Here is a 24598-nt window from a genome sequence, read left to right as displayed (position 1 = left end):
GTAATGTGGGAGTGATTTCAAAGAGAAAGTTGAAATTCAGATGGCATATTGTGAGAGTAGCAAAATAAGTCAAAGGATACTCTTGGACATTGAAGAATACAGACACTGATGAGTACTTGTGTATTACATCTCCAAGGGAGTTATTTCCTTTGTAAGTCTTTGATATATATAGACACACTTCTTGACTACGGTGCAGAGATTTGGTCATCTAGGTTTCTTAGGGATGAGAAAGTGGTGGAGTGGATTCAGAGGTGAGTGAAAAAAGTGGTTACTGGTCTGTTGCAACCAGCCTGGTTGGCCAAGTGGTTAGCATATCCACTCTCCAGCCAAACGGCTGCAGTTCAAATTCCGCCATGGGCATGGATGTTTGTGATTGTCTGTGAAAATACTAGCAGTGATGATGGGTGGTAGATGGTAAATTGAGTGGTCAAGACAAAGATTTGTAGAGTAGGTGCCCTCCCTCAATGAGTTTTTGGACTCCCTGGAGGTGTTATGTAATAATAATATGCATTGGGGGAAGACTGAAGGTTTTTTGGGGGAGGGGTTATAGGATTGATGCAGAAGAAATTTTTAATACATTGTAAAAAGGGATTACTACTGGAAGTTGTGTAAGAGTATGGCTAACATGTGCATGAGGACTAGATTTTTTGCTAGAAGAGTTAAATGAGTGAAATGGGTTTAGAGATAGTCATGATTGTTTTGTCTGTGAATGGGTTTAAGAGAGAGATATGGTAAATATGGTTAATAATGGTTATTGTGGACCTCCTGCAATGAGTCTTGATTCCACTGAGGTTTCCATATAATAATTTATGTCATAAAGTTGAACTGAAAAATAATTTAGGATCTAAAATATTTTTAAAGGCACTTTATTTAAGTTTTAGTCTTTTAATAAGTATTTAATTATTAATCTTTCTTTAATAAGATCTTTAATTAGATGCACTTAAAAAATTGCATTCTTATAAACTAAGGATATATATCAGTATTCTGATTAAGTTAGCATTAGCACTTTCATTATATTGCACAAATCTAGTCAAATATCAGGATTCTCTCTACCTTTTTTTAATAAGTAGTAATGTAAATTTGTTGGGTATATAAACTTTCTTTGATGTTAAGTTAACAATGCAATGCAAATAAAATATTTCTACAGTATTTCCATGAATCTAGATATATCAGTAAATTTTAATTAATTGCTTAGAATGAAAAGTGGTTTAGTATTGATATAAAATTTTCACTATATTAAAATTTTCATGGTCTGCACTATAGTGTAGAAACTAATCACATTTCTATGTACCATTCAGAACTTGAGAAATGCTGCTCAGAGGTTATATAATTATTGTTTAAAATGATGAAATAAAAATGCCTTACAAAGAAATTATTCTTCTAGGTGATACCGGAACAGGAATAAGTCGAGAAGAATTTATAAGTAACATAACAGAAGACATACTGAGAAAATTACCAGCAGATCCTTTTGATAGTGTTGCAATTCGAAAAAGTTATGGAACTTCCATTTCTCCTACAACCATAGTTTTGTTGCAAGAACTTGACAGATTTAACAATTTGCTGTTGAATATAAAACACACTCTTTCTACTCTTTTAAAGGTACTGAATTTTCTGGTACTTCTATAAAAACACATTATTATAAATTATTTTAGAATAAGTGTGTGTGTGTGTGTGTGTGTGTGTGTGTGTGTGTGTGTGTGTGTGTGTGTGTGTGTGTGTGTGTGTGTGTCGTAAATTTGTAAATATTTTAATAATTCATAAAAATTGGAAAAAATGGTATATTAAAGTGCAGTTTACATGAAAGTGAATTACAAGGAGGAGAGAAAAGTTTACTATTTTTGATAATTATTTTGGCAGAGAAAAAAATTTTAGTTCAAATTTTCAGCAATAGAGTGTGCCTCATTTGTGAGATACATGCAAATGAGAGTCCTATAAAATGCATGGTGTACAGCTGACAGCTCATAATAAATGCGTAAGAATTCCCAGTCATTGGTGTGAAAAGAAAGGTTTGATGCTGAATTGGTGGATAATGCATTGTTAGTGAAGTTGTTTTACATAAATGGGGAATCATCAACGGAAGCTTTACGAAAGTTTCAAACACAGAAAAGAATGAAGAAAGATCCTATCACTCCTGCTGGACTACAGTCTCTAACATGAAGTTTTGAGGAAACTGAAAGTTTGTCAGATCACCCTTGCACTGGCTGACAGACCAGTGTTATCCAAAGCCTGTACCAGTGGCTGAGGTAGGTATCGCGAATGATCGCTCTAGAGGCATGAGCAGTGTATGGGAAGCTGCAAGAATCTTGGGCATTGCAAAACCATCCATATTCTGCATCCTTCATGGTGTGTTAAACTTGTATTGTACAAGTTGCAATCCCTTCACTAGCTGTTACCAAGTTCACTAACAGGGAGGTATTCGCAATGTTGGCTTTGACAAAAGTCACAGAAGAAGATCCACAATGGCCAGACAACATCTTTTGGAGAGATGAAGCTCATTTTTGCATTGAATGGGACAGTTAATATGTTGAATTTGGGCACAAGACAATCCACATGCTTACACACACAGGAGCTTCTGCATTCACCGCAACTCACTGTTTAATATGGTTTAACTGCATCAGTGTCAGTCCCTTTTTCTTTGAAGAGTCATATGCAACGGGGGGGGGGGGTGGAAGACATACTCAGTACCACTTTCAACTGCAATGCAAAAGCGTAGTACCATGCTTGCAAGGAGAAAAATATTCTTCGTACAGTCATGTTCATGCAGAACAGGGCACCACCTCATATCGCATCTCCCATGAATAGTTTCTCATTAGCACATTTGGTCATGAACGATTCATCAGCCATAACTATAACTCTGCATGGTCCCCTCAGTCTCCGGACTTTACACCAGTAGATTTTTGGGTGTGGGACTATTTAAAGTCCCAAGTGTACCTGAGCAGCCCATCTTCCTTAGTGGATTTAAAAGATGCCATTCGTTGTGAAGTTGATTGCATTCACCCACATATACTCCATGCTTCTGTAGATGGTGTTTTCACCTGTTTGCAGCATGTAATTGTTTGTGCCAGCAGACACATTGAATAATTACTGTAGCAATATTTAATGGGTTCCCTGCATATGAATAAATGTTTTTGGTGCCATTCTGACTCTTAATCACTAGGATCACCCTCTGTTGGTGAAATTTTGAACTAAAATTGTTTAATAAAGTGTTCATTTAACAACTCCATTATGTCCTCTGCATCAGTCACTCTATTCCCATTTTTATCCAACAATGTTATTCTTACACAATCATTTCTCCTCCTACTGGCCACATAGCTAAAAAATTTTCCTAGGATTTTCTTTGGATCTTTGGGCAAATCTCATCTCATATTCCAGTTTTGCCTTTCTTACCATACTAGTCACTCTCCTGGCCTGAGTATTATATTCTTCATGCATCTGCCCTCCACTCCTCTCCTTATATCTCTTCCATAACCTCTTTTCACCTGCAGTTCCTGTTTGATATTGTTTGTCATCCACTTTACACCAAATTGTGTCCTCTTCACTTGTGGAATACAGCTTACTATTGCTGCTAACAAATATTCCTTCACAATTTCCCAAGCACTAATGATATCTCATCCTTCCAATTCCTCCCTCCATGGAACTTCCCCAAGTTGATATCTAAGACAATTATAATCACCTACCTTTTTTCTTTTTATCTATAAGAGATTAATGCTCAAATTCTATCATGTTTTAATATTAGAATATCTGATTGAAACATCTCTGCTAAACACAACATTTGTTATGAAACATTTCTAGATTGTTTAATCATTGTTATCAGAGACAAAGAGAATAGCACATTCTGCAGTATTTCAACTCTGTCTAATTGAAAGACAGAGCTTTACTGAAATTTATCAGAAAGTTATTTCTGATAACTTTTTTATTGATTTTTTTTTAAATTTAAGATTAATTAAATAATTTTTATATTAGTAAAAGCATGTGCATAAACCTAACAGTTTGTTAACACCATGACATACTATCTTACTATATTCTCACCTTTAGAGATCCAGAAAATAAGACAAACATAGAATAATGTGGGATAATTCAGATTCAAAACACAGATGTTTCAACAACATCAACATCATCAAATTCCTGACATGTACCCTAAAGGGGTGTACAGGATATGATAGTACTTCATGAAAAATTTACATCATTACTAACGTCTTATCTACAATTTTCCTCCAAATCAGTCTGTTACTTACACAGATGTTTTAATTATTTATTTATTTATTTACACATATGGCTTTGTGAAACTGGCATGAAATGTGCAATCACAATGTCCAGAAACAAATGATGAAAAAACTTAACATTTAAAGTTCATTACATAAAAGGCACAATTACAACTACAGGTCAATGTCCAGTCTGGAAAGCCAATCCAAGGCCTCATCTGTCACCTTGTGTATGTCCTGTAGGCCACCACCGTGAAATTGCTGCCTTGGGCAGTCGTACACAATATGAGTAATTGTCTGAGTCATTGGGGAACAATCACAATAAGAGTGGTCTTACAGTCCCCATTTATGTAGTGAGTAGCCACATCTGCCCTGGTTAGTTCTGATCCTGTTGATTGATGACCAAATCTTCCTAGGAAGTGCACATCCAGGCTACAGAGCACAGGGATCGTCTACCAGGAAGCTGTTTGTTGGGAGATTGTTGGACCAGAATTCTCTCCACATGTCAGTGTTGATGGCAGGATAGCTGAAGAGAGTTCGTCCATGGACCAGAGAGGCTTTCTAGATTTTAGGCAAAGACCTGGTGGATTTATGAGAGTCTGGTGTAGGGGCAGGAGAGGGTTGCTCATTGCTTTCTTAAATTCTTTAATCGAGGCTTGTCTTCTCCGTATGTTTGGTGGAGCAATGTTAGATAGGAAACTTTAATAATGCATAAAGGAAACTCCTGAAATGTACAGAAATATTATTTGCTCTGAGTTACTACATCAATTCTTCAATTTTCCATTTCGTGTGAAGATGCATATATGTAATGTCTGTGGTAACACAATACATACCAGACTATGCAAGTTTAAGTATGAAGACTTCTATTTTCATGTAATAATATATAAACATGTTATTATTGTATGTATGTAAGTCTTCTGATAATTTTTTTTTCTTGTAACCATTACTGACTAAGGTAGTTTCTGACCTCTGGAATGTCGAGTATGAGGAAAGATTGAAAAGATGTAATTTGCAGTCTAGTGGAGAGAAGGAAGAGGGGAGATATGATAGAGACCTACAAGTTGGTAAGGGGTTGTTATAGGATCAATGGTGGAGAAGTTCTACAGAGAATAGTGGGAGATCAGGGGAGAACCAGAGGTCATCCCTGGAAACTGTATAAAGAGGGTGTGAGTAGGGGAGTGAGAGGCAGGTTTTTTTCGTGCAGAGTTGTGAGTGATTGGAATGCCTTGCCTGAGAGTGTGATGTCTGCAAGGAGTTTGAATGTGTTTAAAACGCGGTATGATGAGATGTGTGTGAGATAAAAGGACCTCCTAGATGAGTCTTTGACTCCATGAGGTCTTGTTTAATAATAATAATAATAATAATAATAATTACTGTCTTCACTTAAACTTTGATTAACTTTCACTTCATGAAAGTTAATCAAAACCATGGTAGTGAAGAGCAGTATACCTGAGATTCATTAGTCTATTCCCTATAAATCTATCTATATATAAACATTTATTCTTTTAAAAAAAATAAAAAATAAAATAAAAATAAAAAAAAAAAATATATATATATATATATATATATATGTGTGTGATTGTTTAAAAAAATGTATCATCATCAGTACGAATATTCTTTTCAGGCTCTAGCTGGAGAAATTGGATTAGATGCTACACTTGAAAATGTATCAAATTCCATTTTTAATGGCCAGTTACCAAATAGTTGGCGTCGATTATGTCCTCAAACATGCAAGGCACTTGGGAATTGGACCAATCATTTGCTACGCCGCTACCATCAGTATAGATCATGGGTATGTATTCAACTTTTCACCAATGAAATACTTCTGTTTTTGCTGTCATAACAGGCATATGCATATTTTTTAATATATATATATATATATATATGTGTCATCCACAAATGAAAGGTCACATGACCTGTTGAACATTAGTGCCATATGTGGGCAAGAGGAATAGAAGAAAGAAGCTCTCTGTTCACATTCTGCTTGAACCACTGAGGATTGTATCTTTGGGAAAAGAAGAGTGGGAGAGACGTTCCAAAGGACAGAAGAAGATGGAATGAAATTAGTGAGTTTCAAGATGGACTGTAAAAGAGTGTTGGTTAGCAGTGGCTCTTGTTTTAATGATTTTGTACAGAATTCCTGACAGAATCAAGCAATCTTAGAGAGAATTTTGGTGCACCTTCCCAAATATGGGAGCAATAATCCATGGCTGTGCAAATTTGGGCTTTGTACAGAGTTAGCAGCTGTGAAGATGCAAAACAGTACACCAAGTTCTTTGGCAGCTGCAGAAGCTATAGTTGAAAAGTGATTGTGCCAGGAAAGATCTAGAGTGTAGGTCAGACCAAAAAGAGAAATCTGATCATGCTTGGATATCACAGTATTACTGAAGATAAGGGGGAGGTATGTGAGCTCTTTCTTGCAAGAGGACAGACAGGACTGAGTTGGGTGGCACTGAAGTTTACAAGGTTGTCCTTGTCTCACTGAGATATAGCTAAGAGATCTGCGTTCAGATTGCTGTTTGTGGTAGATCTTGAGGATTCTAATACTTGAGCGCTGCAGGGTTTGTTGAATGAAAAGGAGGAAGGGAATGTACTGTCATCAGCAAAGCTATGAATAGGATTGGAAGGCTGAGAAAGGAAGTCATTTATACATAAGAGGAAGAGAATGGGTGAAAGAACAGAACTCTGGAATACTCCTGCATTGGTGGGGAAATCTGAGGAGAGTAAACCATCCACCATGACATGTAGTGAGCAGCTAGTGAGAAAGTTGGTGATCCAGTTGCAGAGTGAGGCAGACCATAGGATGGCAGTTTGTTAAATAGGTCACTGTGACAAACCCAATCAAATGCCTTTGAAATGTCAAAGGCAACCACATGAGTTTCTCCAAATTTCTTCATGGCCTGAGTCCAGAAGTGAGTGGTGTAAGCAAGAAGATCACCTGTAGATCACAAGTGGCAGAATCCATACTGCTGGTCACTGATTAGTTGGTGTGGTTCTTCAAGAGTTGGTTGTTGATGACCTTCTCCATAGCTTTAGAGAACAAATGTGAGAGGATTTGGACGGTAGTTCATTGGTTGACTTTTATCACCTTTCTTTGGGATGGGTTGGATGTGGACTTGTTTCCATGTTGTAGGGTAGATACCAGTTGAGTAGGATAGATTGAAGAGGTGATATAGGATAGGTGTTAGTTCTGGGGACAGTGTTTTTAACACAATAAGTGGGATATCATCAGGACCGGATGCCTTGTTTGTGTTCAGGTTATTTAGGATTTTTTGGATTTCTTTTTGCCAGAAGACTATGGGCGACATGAAAGGAGCTGTTCTTGGGAGAACTTTGTCCTGGTCTTCAGTTCAGGAATTGGAAGAGAAAGAGATGCCAGTAAGTTTGTCTTGTCTTTAAGTGAGGTAACTATAGTACCATCTAGATGTAAGAGTGGTGGAAACCTGGGTGAGCAAAAATTGCACCCAATGGCCTTAGCAAGGGACAAAGAAGGAGTGACTGCCATTTGGGCAGGAAGCAAGTTTGCAGCATTTGGCCCTTTCAAAGTCTGATTTGGATGTGGTGATGATTCTTTTACAACTGTTGCAAGCTGTAGTGTAGACAGAGTGGGCAGACTGGAGTTTTGGTCTTGAGCCATTTGTGGTAAGCAGATGTTTTTTCTTTTACACATTTTTTGAGAACTAGGGCTTGGATGGTGGCTGGGAGTTTGGAGTGGAATGAGGGATGAAAGCTTCATTCCTGTGCGGATGAGTTCTGTTATTCAGTTTGAGCAGCTGTTTGGATCAGAAGAGCTGAAGCAGTAGTCAGACCATGGGAAAGAGAAATAAAAGTCATGGAGGTAGTGCCAAAGGACATGAGACTGAACTGGTGGATATAGGTAGTTCTGTGGCAAAAGAGACTTGTATGAGGTTGTGGTCTGAGTTATCAAGGGAAGAACTGACAAACACAGTATACCTGGAAGGGGAGCTTGTTAGGAAGAGGTCATGTGTGTTGACAATTTGAAGGGGCAGGGTTGTCAGGTATTCTGGTTGGAAGACTGATGATCTGAGAGATAGGTCATTGCTGATGGCAAACACCTGAGCATCCCTGCCTGCTTGATCAGTGAAACTGGAGAAGGGGGGGTGGGGGCAATGTGAGTTGTCGACATTGAAATCCTCAAGAAAGATGACCTCACTATTGGAGTATTTCAATTGCAGAAAATCAAGCTTTAGAGATAGAGAAAGAGATAGTTGAAGAGCTCAGAGTGGTTGCCAGAGTTTGGAGAGCGATAGAGGGAGCATATGAAAAGGGCACGTTGGCTTGGTAGAGAAATTTTGAGCCAAAGTAGATCAAACAGTGGGGATTCGAGGGTTTGCAGTCTTTGGCAGTATGTTGGTTCTGATGAATACACAAGTGCCATCCTAATGGCAGAAAAAGCTGTGTAATGTATAGTTTGGACATTTGAGGTTGTCAGTTGGGGTTGATTCTGATAGAAATAGTACTTCTAGTTTAGATGACTGTAGGTGGTGGTGCACATATTGATGTTAAGGCCATGGATTTTGGTGAAGTGAATGTGGACACTTTTTTTTTGGTAAGAATTAATGTTGGTGGTCATTTGATTGGATTTCTGTTGTTGGTTTTTATGATTCTTTTGGTTGGATTTTTTTAACTATTTTTTTGTGGAAGAATTTTTGTGATCTGTTGTTAAATCTTATTTCTTTGGGTTGTGGTCCATTATATCTGATTAAGAAGAGATAAAGAGAAAGCAGGGCATGCAGTGAGAGGTGACAGGCAAACATATCACCCACACAGAGGGAACTCAGTCTCCTGTTCATTTGTGGCTTCGACAGTTCCCCCCCTGCAGTCACAGTATCTGGTCTCCCTCCAGTCACGAACTGGCAAAATATATGGCTGCAGGATTTGACGCTGGCTGATTGGGATACCTCCAGATTCATCGCAAACTGGTTCAGTCCCATGTACTATCCAGCGGCCAGCCTGCAGAACCATTTTACTGCTGTACCCTTGAATAGGGGAGGGTCCAAGCCTCTACAGTGAGAGTGGCATGTCAATGAGGATGTCACTCTCACTGCATATTGGAAGAGTGGGGAGAAAGATATATTTGGAGGCATTTTGATACTGAAAATACTTTGTGCCTATACATGCAAAAACTATGATCTTTATTATTTGCATACAGAACTTTCTTTGTTCTAGTTTTATCTTGTGATTATGCTGATACAATGATGATGGCCCATTAATTTCTGGACAAAATATTTGAAGTAATAAAAATTATGATTCTTTGTTCTCATGAATATGTGTGTCTAATAAACCAAAAAAAAATCAACCCACAGCTAATAGCGTAAGTAGATAAATGATAATAATTTGGAAGTGTATTATATTTGTAGCAGAGAATTTGCACTGTAATGAGAAATATAATGAACAGGCAAGAATAAAGAAGTGAATTCTATGAGACATTAATGCCATTTATGAATTTACTGTTCAGATCTTGTCACACGGGAATTGAGAAGATCCAGCAGAATAAAAATTAGTGTTTTTGGACTGAGCAACATTAAATGTTGAGCGAATTGCAGAGATTATCAAATAGATGTAAGTACTATATTACACATCAGTAAGAAATATACTGATTTTTTTTATACTAATCCCATACATGAGAAGTCAAAGAACCTATAAGCACATGAGTGTCATATAAATAGGACACAGGTGAGGAGGACTCAGAGAGAAATTTATTGACTGTTTTTTTTTTAGAGATGCAGGTTATAGTTGTTTGGATATACTACTTGCATTAGGTTGTTTGAGAGGATGAAGGTAAATGGAATAAAAGAGGAAGAAGAAAAGTAGTTGCATAGTAAAGGAGTTACCAGTTCAGTAGACCAAGTACCTGTAGAACAGACACAGAAATAAACACTGCATTTGTGATATAGAGGTTGAAGTGAATCTGTAAGAGAGGAATCATCTTTGAGTCGAATGGAAACCATTGCTGTGAAAATGGAGGTAGCTTCATTTTTAGTTGAAAATTGTAGGTTGTACTGTATCTATAAAAAATTAATAGCTGAATAGATTGGTGTAAGAAACAGATAGCTCCAATAAGCCACTGCAGAGTTATAATAGTTACAGTACATGCACTGTATACAACTTTGTGACTAATGTTCATTATTTCTTGTAAATATTTCATTTTATTTTTCATAACAGTGTGTTTGATATTTTTTGATATATTCCCATATAGTAATGAATAAATTTGTGACAACATTTTGTTATTTATTTTAATTATGAAAGGAACAATGGGATGGTCTGGGATATAGAGAAAACAGGATTTGAAGAAGATTCTGGGTTGAGTAAGGAGAAAAAAAATGGCTCAAGGAAGGTATGGGGAAGTCACATCTAATTAGTGGCATCAGAGAAACGTGTTCTAGATCCAGGAATGAGCTGTTATGTTTCTATGAATGTCAGAAATGAGAGAAATGAAATGGTGGCACTGATTGAGATTGCTCACTCAAAAAGTGTTGGAATAAGTGAGGCATATTTGGATAAGGATGACATCCTGACCGGAATACAGATGGAAGGTATGATGGATTTTATAAAGATACACAAGATAAAAAGAGAGATGGAGTGCTATTGATGATAGAAAAAGAGTTATGTCCACACAAGGTAGATGCAGGGGGAGAGGGGAGTAGTGGTAGTAGTTTTGAGGCAGTATGGCATGAGATAGAAGTAAATAGAATAAAATACTTAGTCAGATGTTGTTATAGACCTGGTAATGTGGATGGTAGCAACCATGAAATGCCATCAAATTAGCCAAGCAAATAGGAAAAAGGATTTTAATTATGGCAATATCAACTGGGATGATGAGATAGCAACCAGAAGTAAAGAACATGAGTTTATCGAGTTTTTGAGGGACAGAAACCTCAGACAGCATGTAACAGAGAGCACACGAGCATTGATGGTGTTAGATTTTATCATCTCATCACAGGATGTCATTATAAATGAGGTATCAAATATCCCTCCAGTTGGTGAGAGTGACTCTGAAGTGATTACCTGGGTGTTGCCAGCCATGCATGTGAGGACTTCTGGGACTTCTGTGAGGAAAGGGCATATGTGGAACTACAAGGCTGGTGATTATGAAAAGCTCAGGAGACAGCTTGCAGCTGTAGCATGGAATGAAGAGTTGGGTGGAGAACAGATCAATGCTGCTTGGGTGCTAAGAACTATCTAGTAGAAGCAATGTCTAAATGTATTCCAAGAGACAGAAGGTTAAATGAGATACAAGGTAATGAGGAAGAGAACTGATGAAACTGAGGAACTGAACAAACTTAATGTTAATAAAGCTGTGGGACAAAATTGCAAGCTTGTAGTTTTATCTTTCTTCTGTGACTTGCAAAATTGCAAGTCACAGAACTCAGACATTAAATTATAGGCTAATCTGTGTGTCATATGTGGTTAAAGTGTTGGAGAGGCTGGTGAGAACCAGGATTCAGATCTAGGTTGACAACAGTGGTAATATCTTGTTTTGATTTGTTTTGATAATCTACATATTTATTACAATAAGGTGATACCTGCACTGGAAGGAGATGGATACATAGTAGTATACTTAGATTTTGCAAAGGCTTTTGATAGATTACTGTATGATAAGTTGATAGTCAAACTTGAGTGAATGGGGTGGATATTAGACTAGTGCATTGGATTGGAGATTGGCTATGATAGATATCAGCAAGTCGTGTATGGGGGAGCAATGTCACAGAAGAGGGAAGTCACTAGTGGGTTGCCTCAAGCATATGTTTTAAGGACATTGCTGTTTAACCTGTATGTTAATGATATTGGGGGTGATTTTAATGGGCATAAGAGTGGGGATGCAAGTTTACTGTTGCAAAATGTAAGGTTTTCAAAAATCAGATATAGAATTTATGTTGGATGGTTATTTAAGGTTATTTAAGATAGAGGACATATTGTGAAATTCTGAGGACAGAACAACGAATTCTGGCAATGATGCAGAGGACATCGACTTGTAGAAAATTCTGGTTCCATTAAGGCCTTGATTAGGCTACATATAGACTACTATGCACAGATTTGGTCACCTGATTTTCAAAAGGATTTAAAGTGATTGACTAAGGTAGTTTCTAATATTTGCAATGTTGAATACAAAGAAAGGTTGAGAAGATGCAATTTAAGAGTCTAGTGGATATTAGGGTGATATGATAGAGACAAGGAAGATGGCAAAGGATTGTTGTTATAGGATTAACATCAAAGAGATTTTACATAAATTGGTGGGAGAAGAACAAGAGGTCATCCCTTGAAGCTGTATAATGGTTTTCTGCATCGAGAGTTATGAATGATTGGAATGCATTGCCTGAAGCATGGTGTCTGTAAAGAATATGAATGCATTTAAGTATGGTGAGCTATGTGTATGATAAAGTGACTTTCTAGATGAGTCTTTCACTCCATGGAGTCTTTAGGATAATAACAAAAATATAATTGTTTACCTTAGGTTGGCATATTTTATGCAATTTGGTGCAAAAAGGGGGTAGCTTCAAATTTTGAGAATTCATTCAGCTCTGAGGAAAAAGGATATTAATTTAATAATAGTGCTCTAATTTGAATGCATATGTACTTTATGCATTGGCAAAACATTTCAAATAACAGTCTAAAGATATTTAAAGTATTCATATTTGGTCATGAAGTGTTAAAATATAAGACTTATTATTGTTTACGTGACCATAGGTTTTTTTAATTACTATATATGTTCATATAATAACACCTACCAGTTTTGCTAGCACCTGTCTATGTTTTCTCAAGGCTTGAACGATAAACACAAAAGAAATTATAAATGCACAAAGTACAAAGAATACAAAACCGTTAGTAACTATAAGGTAGCTAAGTTGATACGTTCACGTAACAATGTCAGCATGTATTGCGAATCTTTAGTCCGTGTCCTGAACACGCGTTCGTTGCATGAGCATGCATTATATAATTGTTGCCGTACTGTAGTTCTGTCAAACTGAGTTAAAACTTGGAAAAATTTAATCAATTCGCTCAGTTTGACGGAACTACAGTATGCCAACAATTGTATAATTGATCTCTGAATGATACCAGCAGGCAATGTACACTAACCTGTTTGTAAACAACATATCATGTGGACTGACTGTGAATCTTCAGTTATTTGTTGATGATGCAAAGTTGGGAAGAATTATATCTAGCACTGCTGATGTTAAATCCTTTCAGGTAGATTTGAATATACTTCTTACTTGGACAAAAGAGTGAGATTGTAGTTTTTAGTTTTAATATCAATGAATGCAAGGTGTTGCATTTTGGAGTGCAGAAATATAAAGCTGCATACTATATCGATGGCGCAAGATTTGGAAGTGATAGTTGACAGTAGACTGAAGTTTAGAGTGCATATTGCTAGTGTTGCAAAGGCTGCACATCGTAGTGCTGCTATGATAAGTACTCTAACATGCAAGAATAAGGAAGTGGTTATGCCACTGTAGAAGACACTAGTCAGATAACTCTTGGACTATTTGTGCTCAGATCTTGTCACCTGGTTTTCAGTGTGATATGGAAAGGGTTCAGAGATGAGTGACTAAGCAATATCAGGAGTTTGGAATGCTGGCTATGGAGAGAGGTTGAAGAAATGTGGTTTCAGAGTTTGGTGGATAGGAGGAAGAGAGGTGATATGATAAAGAAATTTAAGTTAGTGAGAGCATTTTATCAGATTAATCCAGAGGGGATTATAGAAAGAGTAGAAAGTGAGAGGGGAAGAATCAGAGGTCATTCCTGGAAGTTATGTAAAAGTGTGGTGAAGAAGGGTGTGAGGAGTAGATTTTTTACATGGAGAATTGTCAGTGAATGGGATGCATTACCAGAATGTGTTGTTAATGCAAGGAGTGTTAAGGATTTTAAGATTCTATATGATAAATATGCTGTCAGTTGAATGAACCTCCCACGATGAGTCTGTCGACTCCATGGAAGGTGTAATAATAATAATAATAATAATAATATAAACTGAACAACCTATTCCCAGAGTTAGAAGAACAAATATTTATCCTTCTAATCCTCAGAATACAGCCTGGCATTGCTTGTTCCAAATATATCTTAACTCCCATGTATTCTGATTTCTTTTCTTTCCACTTATACTAGTAATCTGTTCAAATCATGTCCTAAATCTGCCCTAGTTTTTTTACTCTGTACTTTAACATTAACTTTTTTCTCAAAGTGGTTTCCACATGCCTAGCCATCTTCATAGCACATGAATGTGCGATCACTCACCCAGTCAATGCAAAATCTTGGAGTTTTCCAAGGCATTTGACAGGATGGCACATGACTTGATTTTTAAGTTGGATCATATAGATTTGGATATCAGGTTAGTGGATTGGTTGGTGATTAGTTCTCTGATAGATTTCATTAAGTTGTATATGGGGGAGCAGCACAGAGAGTAGAAAGGTTACATGGTGGATCTCTACAGAGTTAAGTTCTGCAAACGTTGCTGTTCAATCTTTATGTCAATGATATTGTCAGAGGACTTCAGGGAGATTTTCATTTGTTTGTAGATGTGAAGCTAGGGAGGATTATTAGTAATGATGCTGATATTTTGCTCTTCAAGAGGATTTGAATAAGCTGGAAGGGTAGGCAAATGCATGGGGGGATGTCAATTTAATGCAACTAAATGTAAGGTTTTAAAATTTTGGGATCCACAGATGGGATACTTCATATTTACTTGGAGTTATACTGGAAGAAGCAAGAGGTAGCAAGAGATCTTGGGGTGATTATGGATAGAGATTTAAAATTCTGTGGACATATTGCAAAAGGTTGTGAAGAAATTTCAGAGAATTGTGGCAATGCTGTGAACAACATTGACCACAAAAGATAAAAGTGTGCTGGTCCCATTATATAAAGCTTTGATCAGATGACATCTGGTCACTGGGATTTGAAGGGATGAAGTAACCTTGGAGAGGGTACAGAGACAGATAACAAAAATGATGTCAGGACTGTACAATGTTGATTATGAGGATAGACAGAGCATGCAGACCTCAGAGTTTGGTAGATAGAAGGCAAAGGGGGGGGGGATATGATAAAGACATTTAAGCTGGTGAAAGATTATTATTGTATTAACACTGAGACAATTTTTCATATGGTAGAATGAGGGAAAGGAATAAGGACAAGAGAAAAGCCCTGGAAGTTGCAAAAGGAAGTGGTGAGCAAAAGGGTAAGAATTACATTTTTTGCATGGAATGCATTGGTGGTAAGCATGCAGAATATGAATGATTTTAAGCAGTGGTATGATAGACTTTGTGCTCACTAGTTTTGATCTTATGAGCCTTGTAACTCCATGGGGGTAAGAAAAATAATAATAATAATAATAAAATATCTGTTTATGATCAGATCCTTGAATGCAGGGGCGAATTCTCTATGCTTGCTGCGCAAGCTCATTACTTGAGAAAGAAGTAATATTTATTTGTTAATAAATGCATGCATTTATAAGCATTCTATTTAGGTTTTTATTTTTGTAGACAGAAGACGTCTTAAGCTTGTGCAGCAATAATTGAGCTTTGCATTGTGTATCGAAGGCCGATGCTTGCTCGTCTAGTCAAAACTACCTTGGCTTGCTCAGTTGTTGGAGCTTCCAGGTCCTTGCTGCAGCACTGTGATTTCATACTCGTGCATAGCCATTTTCACTCCCTTCACGTCGTCTTAAACAGGCCATGCACAGTCAAAGTAGCTGTAGCCAGTGAGCTTCAGCCAGCCTTTACAGGAGTGCTTGTTGCTTGGGAAAATTAAGTTACAACCAACTTTTTATGACGATGTTATTGACCAGTTCATAAAGAAGAACCGTAGGGTAGAATTTGTATTCAAGTAGCTAAATTGAAAAGATAGAATATCATTTGTAAAATAAATGTTTTATTTGTATGATTAAATGTACATAAATTTCTAAATATATAGTTTTAAATGGTCAGTAATCATTATTCCACTAATCAGACTTCAATCACACCTCTCACTCCAAGAGCAAGCATGAATTTCAAAACCAGCATTCGCCCCTGCTCGAATGCTATAAATTCTAGCACTCAACCCTAACATTTCTTTTTAAGCCTACTCAACTATTGAACAGGAGAGCTAAGAGTGAAGTGAATCGAAGCAAGGAGACATCTAAGCTCACTTCAACTAAAACAGTTTCTAAGTATAAAATTAATTTCACTAAATAATTAGAAATTTAGTACTATGCTTCCATAATTATTAAAAAAAAAAAAAAAAAAAAAAAAAAAAAGAAATATATTGATATAATATTTATATGATTAAATAATTCATTGTATGTACTGGAATTTTATTTAAGCATGAAGAAGGCGAGCCCAAAGTTATGTGGCTTTCAGGACTACACATTCCTGAGTCTTATCTTACTGCCCTTGTTCAAGCAGCATGCCGTTTAAATGAATGGCCACTGGACCGCTCTTCACTCTACTCTGTAGTAACCCAGTTTGACTCTGAAAGTGATGTTGTGGATACACCACTTATAGGTTAGTTACAATATTTTAAATGCAATTGTGAATTTTGAATACAATACTGCAGTAGTTTCTTTGCTTTCTGTTTAAAATCCATGATAATTAAAAATACCAAAACTAAGGATTATTGTAACATATGTCAATACTGAATTTTTAAATTCATTCACACTTTTGCTTGTTGCCTTTGACAGTGTATTTCACTTACCTCATAAACATTCATTTTCTTTGAGGAGAAGAAAAAAGCAAATATTAAAAAAAAATTTCTTTTCCTTCCCCTACTGTTCCATGAAAATCTCGCCATATAAATCCAATAAGTTGCTATCAGTAACTTAAGTCTCAAGTTTTTCAATTTCTCTATCGCAAAAATTTCCTTGGTTCTATAGTGTAATATCTGTTATGATAACTAATATTCATTATTGCTGATACTGCATTACTTAGTTTACCTCCGTTTGTACTTCAAGGCATCATGCTTTATTCTACAAAATCTACACCCAATGCTGGGTCCATTAATTCAGATGGTTTGCTCATATCCTTAAAATAGTCACTTTTTCATCCAATTTTCTTTCTTATGATTGTAATAATGTTTGCAACATCTCTACTACTTTTGTAATATGTTACTTAATTTCAACTGTTATCTGCTTGTTATAGCAATAGACTGAGAAAGAAAAGAGTCAAGGCCTCCAAAAATATTATTATTATTGTTCCGGGAAACTCCAAGAAGTCGACAGACTCATCGAGGGAGGCCCTAACATCATGTCTGGAACAACTATTCAACATTCACACAGTATCTATCATATCTTGCCTTGAACTCATTCATGGTCGTAGCACCCACAACAGACTCTGGCAGCTTATTCCACTCATTCACCACTCTCCAAGTAAAAAACCTAGCTCTAACACCCTTGTCAACCACGTTCTTGCCCAGCTTCCATGCATGGCCCCTAGTCCTCCCACCACCAGTCATATTTTCAAAAATATCTTCTGGATCAATCTTATAAAAACCCTTCAGTAATTTGAATGTCTCAATCATATCACCCCTCCTTCGCCTATCATCCAATTTCTGCAACCCACAAATCCTCAACCTATTCTCATAAGGTTCATTCCACAGACCTGCTATCATCTTGGTCACTCGTCTCTGGACCCTCTCCACTTCCTCCCCATCACGAAGAAACCCTGGTGCCCATAACTGGGCACAGAAGTCCAGATGGGTCTTATCAAGGCTCGATACAGAGGAACAACAACTTGTTTGTCTCTGCATGTTAAAGTATTTTTCATAAGCCAAGTGATTTGGTTAGCTGTTTTAGTCACTTTTGCAATGTGCCCCCTAAACTTCAACTCCCTATCCACCAGCACTCCCAAATCCCTGGCCTCATCAATCTCCTGGAGTACGGTTCCACCAATGCGATATACTGCTACTGTTCTTTTCACCCCAAAGTGCATAACCTTATACTTTGCACATTAAACTGACATCCATTTTTCCTAGCCCAGTCCTCCAAACTATCCAAATCATCCTGCAAAATTTTGACATCCTGTGCACTCACAATTGCTCTACCCAACTTTGCATCATCAGCAAACAAGTGAACACTTCCTCTCAAATCCTTTCCAATATCATTGATGAACAAATTGAAAAGCAGTGGTCCAAGAACAGAGCCCTGCGGCACTCCACTAGTCACAAGACGTCTTTTTGACTCCACTCCTGAATAAACCACTCTCTTCTATCTCTCCTTCAACCACCCTCCTATCCATCTTACCAACCCTATATCTATCCCCATCTGCTCCAGTTTACTGATTAGGGTTCCATGTGGTATCCTGTCAAAGGCCTTGGCAAGGTCCAGTAGTATCACTGTAAACCCATTACCCCTATCCAGTTCAGCCGTCACTGTGAGCAAGTTACTGAGACATGATCTACCCTTCACAAAACCATGTTGTCCCCTATACAATATCCCATTTTCATCTATCCAATCCTGTATTCTTTTCTGGACTAATTTCTCTAAGACCTTGACAATGATTCCTGATATGCTAATCGGTCAGTAATTTACAACAGCAGTCTTGGAACCACCTTTATGCAGTGGAACTATTTTCCCCTCCTTCCACCCGCTCGGGACTAACCCAGACCCGAGACTCAAATTAAACAAAATGGTCAAGGGTACTGACAATTCTTTAGCTGCTTCTCGTACTACACGAGCTGGTATACCATCCAATCCCACAGATGTATTGACATTGAGGTTATGCAATAGACTACTCACCTCCACTTCATTCACCACAATTCCCGTATAATCTACTGGTTTATTCGTTTCTGCAATGTCACCACCTGGATGATATATTCTTGCAAAGTGCTCACTCAGTAACTCAGCTATCTCAACTGATTCAGTTACCTCCCTACCATCGGCATTCTTTAAAATCATTCTGCCATGCACATTTTTCCTTTTACTTGCTACATATCTAAAAAACTGTTTAGGATTCTCTTTAGCCTGCATGGCTAATGTTCTTTTGTAATCCTTTTTTGCTTTTCTTACCACACTCGTTACCCTTCTGGCCTGCGCTTTATACCGTTCATGTGCCTGCCGGTCACCTTTCTCCTTAAATTCCCTCCATAGTTGTTTCTGTTTTTGCAGCTCAAGCTTAATGGTGTTATTCATCCATTTAATCCCTACTTGATTTATTATTCGGACTCTAGGTATACAGTCAGCCATTGCTTCATGCAAGCACTTCTTAACTACCTCCCATGCACTATCAACTTCTAGTCCTTGCAGTTGTACATGCCATGGCACTGAGCCAATCAAACTCCTAAGCTTGTCATACTTTCCAGCCCGATAATTCCACATGTACCCTGTCTTAATTGAAAATTCTACACCTTTAGCCACCTCCCAAGTTAAGACCCTATGATCACTCTCACCGATTGGTGGCAATGTAGTCATATTTGTTACAGCCAAATCCTCAGATGTAATTACTAGGTCAAGTACTCTCTGACCCCTAGTATTTTCCATTACATGCTGTTGCAGATAGTTATCCCTTAATAACCGCATAAAATCCAGTTCCTTCCTCCCGTGTGTCCTCTCCTCACTCCAATCAATGCGACCATAGTTGAAATCTCCCATAATAATCACCCTCCTTCCAGCCATTTCTTCTATTTGCTTGTGCATACTGTCACCACCATCTTTTCCATCACCTGGTCTATAGCAGCACCCAATTGTATATTTAGTTCTGCTAGCCACAATCTCACACCAAATGGCCTCAAATGTGCTCTTTTCTCTATCCTGCAAAACTTCTATTTTCCTTGGCTGTAGCTCATCAGCTATCATCAACAATACTCCTCCCCCCATTTTATTTTCTCTGTCATTCCTGAACACACTATACCCATCACATTCAATCCCACTAGCTATGTCATCTACAGTCAGCCATGTTTCACTAATACCAATAACCTGTGGTCTGGAAGTGCCAACCATGGCCAAAAACTCTTCCTTCTTGTTCCTAATACTCCTAGTATTAGTGTACATGAATTTAAGACCCCCATTAGCCCCAACCCTACCTTGATGCCTTATATTAACTATCCCACTCTGGTTTGTTGTCCTTATTTGCTCTAGCATATTATATTAATCCTAAATTCAACTGCCTCCCTAAGGTTTGGAGTACCTCCCCCCCCTTAACAAATCTAGTTTCCCTGAATTTGCACATCCACTACATTCAGCAACACTTTCTCAAGTGTTCTTACACCATAACCATTCAAATGCAAGCCATCCATCTTATATAGATCCTTTCACCCATCAAACTCACTCCACACGTCCACAAATTCCACTCCACTCGTCATACATAACCCATGCATAAAGTCATTCGCAATTATGGCCCTCCTTTTAAACATTTCACTGTCATACCATGGCAAAAGACTAATCATTCTAACTCTCTCACTCTTTTCTTTTGCTACCTCAAACAATTCATTCAGGTCTTCTATCATTTCCATTTTATCTCCTTTCAAATCATTCGTACCTGCCACAACAATCATTTCTTTCACCCTTTCCTTTTGCTCTCTAATAGACTCAGTTACATCCTTTATGGTCGCACCAGGTTGGTACGATTTTGTCAAATCTTCTACTAACACACCTCGTACTAACGAGTCTCCATACAGCACTCTATCCTTCATTTTGTTCATGTTCACATTCATACGCCTATTTTTCCTGTCATACCTTTTATTATTGGTTGGTTCATTCAGTCGACTTTTGTTCATGCACTCTAGCTGCTGTTTTGCCCTTTCTATCGCACCATTCAACAACGCGATCTCACTCAATGCATCTATCTCATCTTTTTTATTCTCTGAGAAACCATTAATACTATCATTCACACTCTCATAATTCTCATGTACAACCTTGCCGTTTATTGTCATATCGCTATTTTCTTCATTCTGAAGTTTGACAAAAATATCACACTCACGATCCGAAATACACTTCAATTCCTCATTCTCCCTACATTTTCTACACACATTCAATCCTTTATTATCATCTATCCACACTCCGACCGCACTCCGCAAAGCGTACATTTCACAGCTAGTACACTGACTCATTTCTTTTATACTACCGTTCTTTGATAAAGATGGCGAACCATCATTACTGGCCGCCATTTTCCTTCTTTCAGGTGCCATAATTATTGCAACGTGTTTTATCAAATAATAAGTTACAACACACCAAAAACACACAAATAGACGCACTAAAATAAGCAAGGCAAACAAAACTACGCAATATTAAGTAATTTTATCAACGATAACTGAAAATAATACTTATCTTATCAGGAGCTTGCACGAACACTACACACTACGATATAACCTCGAACTCCCTCAAATCCATGCCTTTTCTAATTAGTACAGTACATCCTCATGCTACAGCACACAACTTTCCATTTCTGATTTCCAAATTGCAGAAGCTTATATTTACCTACTTTAAATTGTCCTTTCCAAATCCATGTGTATGATGATGATATTTAATCTTCTAAGATTCATGTAGCATGATGTGTTCATACATCAAAATTTGAAATTGGACAATGAAGCTTATTTCTGCCTATGGGCTCATTCAAGAGTTCCACTGAGTGAAAGTGGAACTTTTCAAGTTATTAGCAAAGGCAGCTGTCATAAAGAAAAAGGATAAGCTAATCCTTGTTGGAGATATAAACAATAAATAAAAGGAAATTAAAAGATTTAATAATAAATGGTACACACCTACTAGATTTCAAGGACATGGACACTGATTACTAACATTGTTTCAACATACAGATGTACACAAATTCTCATGGCTAGAAGACACAAGAAAAAAGAATTGTCACTGACACAAAGGTATATAGGGGATTTGGCAAATTCTGAATAAAAAACAGTCATTGATTCAGCCAAGAGGCATAACTGCCATTATGCAATTTCAAAAGGAACTGTGCTTTGCATTATGGGATACTAAGGTAAGTGATGTGAAGTCATCAGCCTCTATTATATAAGTAGCATAGTCATGAAGATATTTCATGCACAGAACTTAGTGCAATTATATTCAGTTAAAGGATTAAACAAGAAGAATATAATTTCTTGGCAAGTTCCTAATTTGACACAAACACATGTTGTAGTAAGCTGGGGAACATAGGAGGGGGATGATCAAGAAATGCATAGGTAACACAGATTAGTGAACAGGAAATGGTAATTATTTTGGAGATTTTGTGTTAGCATAAGTTGGAATAAAGAGATAACAATTAGAATAAGGAAAATGAATTTCTTAAATTAATGTGAGACAGTATGTAATGAAGAACACGTGAGTATCAAGAGTCTTAGATCTGATAATTTCATCAGAGGATATGATTGTGAGTGGAATAATCTTGTCATGATCACTGACGAGAGTGATCATGAGTAGCCAGCCATGTGGAGCTACAAGCCTGGTGATTATGTGAAGCTTAGGAGATAACTTGGAGGTATAGCATAAAATGCAGAATTAAGCAAAAAGGAGATAAATATTGCTTGGGATCTGACCAAGAGATAATTAACAGTGTCGATGTGTGAATGTATGCCAATTGTCAAATGGATAAAACATGAAATCTGGAAGAAGGTGACACGATGGAGGCAACACAAGATGAATAAGATTAATAATAAGTTGTATAAAGAATATAAAGACCAAATCAGGAAGGTAACTCAGTAGATGAGGACAACAAAAGTGCAGTATGAGAAGAAATCAGAAAATCAGGTGAAGAAGAACACTAGAGAGTTTTCCCAATATATGGCAAGCAGAAGAAAGAATTTGATTATGGTAAGATAATATTATTAGATAAGAATGAGTGCATGAATGATGTGAAGAGCTGGGTGGGGTTTCTGAGGTTTCGAATCTGAATGGATAGGTAATGACATTATGTAAGGGTAACTGGGTACAAGCGATGTTGAAATGCATGTACACAAATGCCCGAAGTACCAGAAATAAAGGAGAGGAGTTTCTAGCAATGGTCAGCTCAACTTGGCCAAACATTATTGGCATCAGGAGACCTAGTTGTCAGAGAATGATGAGTTACAGTGATAGAATGCACTGGATATTGTATTTTCAGAGACTGAAGAACTTAAGAAAGATTGTAGACAGGGCCGGCTCTGCTGATGGCGCAATACGTGCATTGGCACGGGGTGGAAAAATTGGGCCTAAATTATTATTATTATTATTATTATTATTATTATTACATGACACCTCCAGAAAGTACAAAGACTCATCGAGGGAGGGCACCTACTCTACAACTCTCTGTCTCCACCACTCATTCCACCAACTACTTTCATCATCTACACCACGACATCTACTGCCGACCACCACTACTAGTATTTTCACAGACAGTCACAAACATCCATTCCCAAGGCGGGATTTGAACCCGCACCCTTTTGGTTGGAGAGAAGATATGCTAACCACTCGGCCAACCAGGCAGCTATACAAAAAATAAATCATAAAAAAAGTAATTTATTCCATCTCTGTTGAAACCAGACTTCAGGATTATTATTACACTTTTTTTTATATAATCTTTGTCAAGTAGCTTTATTTTATCCTCCTACATGTTTCGCCAATTTTTCTATTGGCATCCTCAGGGAATACAAACTAGTAAGCTAAAATGAAGATTACAGACTAGGTTATAACCGATGGTTCTAATTCATACAAAAAATTGGTATTGTGCGTGACAATGTGCGTGTCTCGTTAACGTGATTTATTCGTTGTGGCTCATGACGTAATTGTTATGAAAGTTCATTTCTTTGATGTTCAATGACAATTACATCATGAGCCACAACGAATAAATCACGTTAACGAGACACGCACATTATCACGCACAATACCAATTTTTTGTATGACCATCAGTTATAACCTAGTCTGTAACCTTCATTTTAGCTTACTAGTTTGTATTCTCTGAGAATGCCAATAGAAAAATTGGCGAAACATGTAGGAGGATAAAATAAAGCTACTTGACAAAGATTATATAAAAAAAGTGTAATAGTCTTATAAATAATTGTCAAGAAAAAATTCAACATACAGACTTCAGGATGTTGTTAGTTAAATTTTTACATAATAAAACTTCATTGTACTGTATATTTTTTAAAAATCACAATCATTTATAAGAATGTATTATGTTGCATTTAATATCACACTGTCAGTGTTAATATCAAACGACGTGACAATAGCAGAACACCATCCATCTTGCATTTATTTCTGATTCCATTGTTGGCCATGAGTTGACCTGGACATGAGGTTAAAGTACGTGCATGTTTATCAAAATTGCTTAATAAAAGTACAGTAACATATTCTTAATGTTACTGTACTAAGATTGCATTATATACATGGTGACTCAGAACTCTTGGGCCAAACTTTAAGGAGTGATAGAACACACCTAAACAAGCGTTTTTCATCATACAATGCATGGTCCGAACTCAAGTGGCGAAGCGCT

At 37.2% G+C, this 24598-nt stretch overlaps 1 protein-coding gene across 1 annotated transcript in view; it reads left to right on the top strand.

The window, feature by feature from the left end:
• Positions 1-24598, top strand: part of Dhc98D (Dynein heavy chain at 89D) — a 1285966-nt gene that overhangs the window by 1212964 nt on the left and 48404 nt on the right. The window contains exons 62-64 of the mRNA XM_090406627.1: positions 1385-1599; positions 5827-5994; positions 16516-16696. Of these exons, the coding sequence (XP_090262753.1) occupies positions 1385-1599; positions 5827-5994; positions 16516-16696 (564 nt within the window). The remainder of the gene's footprint in view (positions 1-1384; positions 1600-5826; positions 5995-16515; positions 16697-24598) is intronic.

This window comes from Typopeltis vanoorti, chromosome 16 (assembly GCF_054136105.1).
Source record: "Typopeltis vanoorti isolate ZY-2024b chromosome 16, IOZ_Tvanoo_1.0, whole genome shotgun sequence".
Lineage (NCBI taxonomy): Eukaryota > Metazoa > Arthropoda > Arachnida > Uropygi > Thelyphonidae > Typopeltis > Typopeltis vanoorti.
The sequence above is the reverse complement of the archived record's forward strand: the minus strand, read 5'-3'. Positions and strand labels throughout refer to the sequence as shown.